This window comes from Lasioglossum baleicum, chromosome 2 (assembly GCF_051020765.1).
Source record: "Lasioglossum baleicum chromosome 2, iyLasBale1, whole genome shotgun sequence".
Classification (NCBI taxonomy): Eukaryota; Metazoa; Arthropoda; class Insecta; order Hymenoptera; family Halictidae; genus Lasioglossum; species Lasioglossum baleicum.
Window position 1 is genome coordinate 20,229,784 of NC_134930.1, and position 4,962 is coordinate 20,234,745.

Consider the following 4,962-nt stretch of genomic DNA (forward strand, 5'->3'; position numbering starts at 1 on the left):
TACAAACATTTCGACGTTCTTTCATGCAACATGAAAGGATGTCTCTTACGGTCCTTGCCACTGAAAGGAGCGGACCCGGGCGTTTTATATCTACCCCCAACGTTTCGCTATTTTGGCTCCGAAAGGATGTAGCGTGAACTTATGTACAAATTTTCGAATTAACGTGTACACAGCGGTGTACGAATTACAATCAGACCCGAATTACAAAAAAATCTACCTAGCCACTCAGTTGCAAAACTGTATATAAGTTTCGTTGCGATTCATTTAAATCGCGCAGATTCTTACAATTTTTGCTATTCAATTTCAATTAAACTTTGTACACACATGTACATGTATAACTTACTTAGATTTATAAAATGCATGTTTGAATTTTTCATTACGCAGGCACAGATAAAAAAATTCCAAACTAATCCTTCTAACGTCTGAAAAAATCTGAAGCTGCGTATTAGGTCGAATTTTGAGAAAGTTATTCGTTTTTGAAAGGTGTACGCGATATAATACTTTGTACACTCACTATATACACATATTAAAAAAGAAACATAAATATTGATAAATCGAGATAAAAGTGAAGGAATTTATGCATTATGCATGATACATTTTAATCAGCTTTACAGTATTTTCAATAATCTCTGCGCATGTTGGAAAAAAAACATTTCGCTCTCGTATTGTTTAAAGTTTAAAGTATTGCGATGTTTATGCGCGAATTCGAACGCAAATAATACGCGGAGAGAAACTTTTTTCGCTTGATGCAACATGTACCAATTTTTTTTCATATATATTGTTCTCCGGTATGTTATCTTAAATCCTTAAATCATTCAAAACGTTTTAATAGATTAAATTTATGGACATTCTAGAATACGTTCCTGCGTTCTATTTTCGTTCGTTTCCTTTTTCCGTGGCCCCTCCGTCCCCCGTCGAATGGCGCGATTCCTATTCAGATATTCGAACCGCGGGGCTTTAATAAAAATATTTGCTAAGAAAACAGTTTGCCCGAGGTACTCGGGAAGCAAGACGAGTTATTCTTATATCCAGATTCGCGGCGTATTCTTCGCTCGCGATTTCCATAAATGCAGTAATTCGAAGTAAGACGGCCGCCGGCGTTCCCAACTTTTAATGGTTTGTGTCTTTCTACTCTCGTAAACGCGGCACGTGTAAAATGAATTTGTCAACATATGAATGTCCACTACCGATTAATTAATCATAACTAGGCTGCGGGTCTTTATGCAAAATAAAAATGTTTTGCATCGATTGTGGGACGCAGGAATAACATAAAAATTGATTTCATCCCTTAACGACTTTGTTACATTAAAAGCGACATTCTTGAATTCTTTTAATCTCTCTTACTGTTTTATATTTCACCCAATCAATTTCTTAATAAATGCATACAGATCCAGAGTCTGATCATAACGCTTTATTCGTACAAAAAATATGAAGACAATCTGCTTACAAAAAATGACAAAGTACAGTTTACAGACACACATTACATTCTCAACCATTAATATACAGAAAATTACTAATAATTTTCAAAATTACAAGTAAAATTCTATTTTCATTGGTAATAGCATTTGTAGATCCATAATGAATAAAAATCGTACTAAATTCTGTTGAATTTAATACTCCAGCATTTTTTGAACATTTTAAAAATGTATAAAAGTATACTTCTATACTCTATACAGATTTAAATATAAACGCTTTTCGGAAGTGTAAAAACGCAGTCTTCGTTTTTGCACACGGACATTCGTTTTAGGAGCTTCCTAAACCTGTGCCGGTGATTACGTTTCATAGTGTATCCGATATTTTGCATTTGATAATTGTCCACAGTGATATTGTATGCTTCAACGAAATGCTGGAAGAAAGGAGGACGAGTGTCAGTAATTCGATTTCCCGTGTGAAATGCGTATTACTTCGTTACTGTTAATACCTGATCGTCCTCGAAAACGCAGAAGATATTATTGAATTTTGTTGAAACGCGACGTATACAACTGAACGTGTTGTTAGCGGCATCTTGACATTTGCATGCCATGTCCTGCATACAGTACTGTGAACATTATAAGTGCGAATGAAATGTCTTTTATATTATAGTTGATACAAACTAGAGATCGTGGTTTTTGAACGTGTATTAAGGGCCTCTTTTCCAGCAGACGACGCTCGCGCGTGAACACTCTAGCGGTGTGCGAGTGTTCACGCGCGAGTGTCGTCTGCTACGAGTAACACACAAATAGATTGTATTTATAAAGACGCGTGCATTAATGCATCCTTATTTGAATGTGTATAAGTTTTAGGACATTGATATTAATTTATGTATCGAGACTATGGTTTCACAAATTATATACCCATATTTTGTTTTCGAAAATTAGCAGCTGTATCTTAAAAATGAATACGAATTGAAATGCTTAATGATGCTGAAATGTTTAACATATAAATTATTATAGTATTGAAATATACGTGAATTAGTACACGTGTACCTGCGTACTTAAAATGACACATACTTCACAGTACACACGTCAAATAGGGATGACGCATAGAACTTACTGATAAATTGGCATCGCTATCGCTTGGACAACCCGAGGATGGGATGCCTACAGATTTCTCTCCCCTATATTCTATCAACAAGGTTCTGTCTTCTGGCAGTGCCTTTTTCAGGAAAGAAGTACCATCCGATGGACGTTGTATTCCAGCTATTTCCAAAATTGTAGCGAATAGATCAACGCTACTGACCGGTGCAGAAACGTTTGACGGTGCGATACCAGGACCCCGTATCAACAATGGAACTCTGATATCTGTTTCATACGGTTGACGCTTGTCCATAGGCATACTGAATTGACCTACAAAAAGTGTTGCATGTAATAGAACATATATTTTCATGTGTGTCAAACAGAAACATAATTACCAATATGGTAACCATTGTCGGACGTAAATATTATGTAAGTGTTGTTTAAGAGACCCTCGGATTCCAGAGACTGATATACATTTGTGACAAGCTCATCGACAGCTAACAATGTTTCCCATCTATGACTATAGATTTCATCTAATTTAGGTAGTACCTCATCGGGTAATGGAGATGGTCCTCTTTTCACTAACCAATGCTTATCCTAATTCACAATAGCGTTAACACTAGTGTACAACGATAGAAAAGAATGGATCAGGAAACATATAGTATACCGTTTCTGTGAGAGTATTAAAATTAGGTGTTCTTTTAGCCTTTGTCCCTTTGAATTTGTCATAGTGTCTTACTGCTGGTGTGAAAGGTGCATGAGGCGCTGGAGGTGCCAGAACCGCAAGAAACGGTTGGCCGCCTGCTTTGCGAGTTTTAATAAAATCTGTCGCCAGACCGCTCTGAAAAGAATACGAGTTGACGTACACGTTCTAGTACTCGGTAGGTTTAAGCATTTCTTCCAAGAATAACTCTATTCTGTATTAATCTTCTTCTTTATATGAATATGAAATTGATATAATACCTCATGCAATACTTAAATGTGCAGTAATTGTTTAGATACCAATTTTTAAGGCGTAGATAATTTGAAACTTACAATCACGTCAGTGAGATAGTCGGAAGGTTTATCGGCATACGTTTCTTGACTTCCATTTATGGACAAAGAATAATTGTAATACTTCGAATTTCCGATAAGACCAGCCCACCAATCCCATCCTGTCGGTACATGAGTTGCTCCTCGAACAGCTTTACTTCCATACTTTGATTTTTTAAATGAATAATAAATGTTAGAAATTAATTGATCTCTAAACTTTTCCTCCCCCATACATGTTTACCTTATTTAAATATTTCCCAGCATAGAAAGTTGTATATGACATTTCGTGCTTCAAGTAGGCAGCGAATGTCTGCGGCTCTTGAAGCTCTTGCCATTTCATACTATTACAACCGCCGTTAATAGTATTATTTACTACTAAATGATTATGCTGATATTTCCCAGTTAGGATGGAAGCCCTGTTTGGGCAACAAATAGGAGAAGCAACAAACTATAAAGAAAATTACTTCAATCATTATTGTCTATATTTGATAACAACTTCATTTCATTTATAGTAAGGTAAAAGATCATTTTATATATTTTCTAATAACTTACACAATTCGAAAATGATGCGCCACTGTTTCCAATTAGATCAATTGTATTTTTCAGTGGGACCTAAAGAGTAAATATTATATAATCATTGTTACAGTTTGAACGTTATCTTCTTTTATAATTCTATGTATTTACCATTCCGTCGAGGGTTATATCTAAATCGTCTGCGAGAATTAATACAATATTCTCTGCACCATATGACGGTGTTAGATAATTCATGAAAATAGAAAATAATAGGATAATCATTGTTTTAAATTTCAACAGCATCGTACACATCCAAAGTAGCTTTTTCGTAAAAAAAGAATAGTAATGCGAAGGCGAAGAAGTCAGGGTTACCAAACAATGTGTATTCGCGCGAAATTTTTCCCTCTCTACTCTCTACGTATCAGCGATTGGCTGACAGGTACTAGCAGCGGTAGTGGGAGGAACATGACGTCATGTATTAGTGGCAGAGGGGGGAATCACATTGTCTGGTAACCCTGATGAGGGGATTCCCATGGGACTGATGGGATTCCCCAATTTAGTCATGAAGTATGAAAGTTTCAAGTTAGAAAACTAGACCCATGGTAATTATAAAGGTGTAATGCGGATAGCTATCGAAGCAGAGAAGAAATGGAAATTCTCCAGTTTGGCGGATATCGATAATGTAGATTCCTATATTGCCAAGATGTCGATAATGTGAATCTCTATTTTAATATTGTAATTTTATTGGTGAAAAATAAAGAATTCAGAAAATAAGAAAATTTAGTAGCACAATTTAACGACAAGTCACAGGCCCGAAAGTATTTTTGTATCTCTTTCCAACTGTCACGGGACAGAACCGATAATCGGCATAGATGGCGACTTCGCTGTAAATGGATTTTGTTTGAAAATAAAATATATGTAA

At 35.8% G+C, this 4,962-nt stretch overlaps 1 protein-coding gene across 1 annotated transcript; it reads right to left on the minus strand.

Moving 5' to 3' along the window:
- Positions 1 to 1,354: 1,354 nt before the first annotated feature.
- On the minus strand, positions 1,355 to 4,609 carry LOC143216846 (N-acetylglucosamine-6-sulfatase). Its single transcript, XM_076440341.1, has 9 exons — positions 4,212 to 4,609; positions 4,080 to 4,139; positions 3,769 to 3,975; positions 3,531 to 3,692; positions 3,163 to 3,336; positions 2,891 to 3,092; positions 2,533 to 2,825; positions 1,922 to 2,038; positions 1,355 to 1,846 (listed from the first exon to the last, which is right to left on the minus strand). The coding sequence occupies exons 1-9, from the start codon at positions 4,350 to 4,352 to the stop codon at positions 1,679 to 1,681; spliced, it is 1,524 nt and encodes a 507-aa protein (XP_076296456.1). The 5' UTR covers positions 4,353 to 4,609; the 3' UTR covers positions 1,355 to 1,678.
- Positions 4,610 to 4,962: the final 353 nt, after the last annotated feature.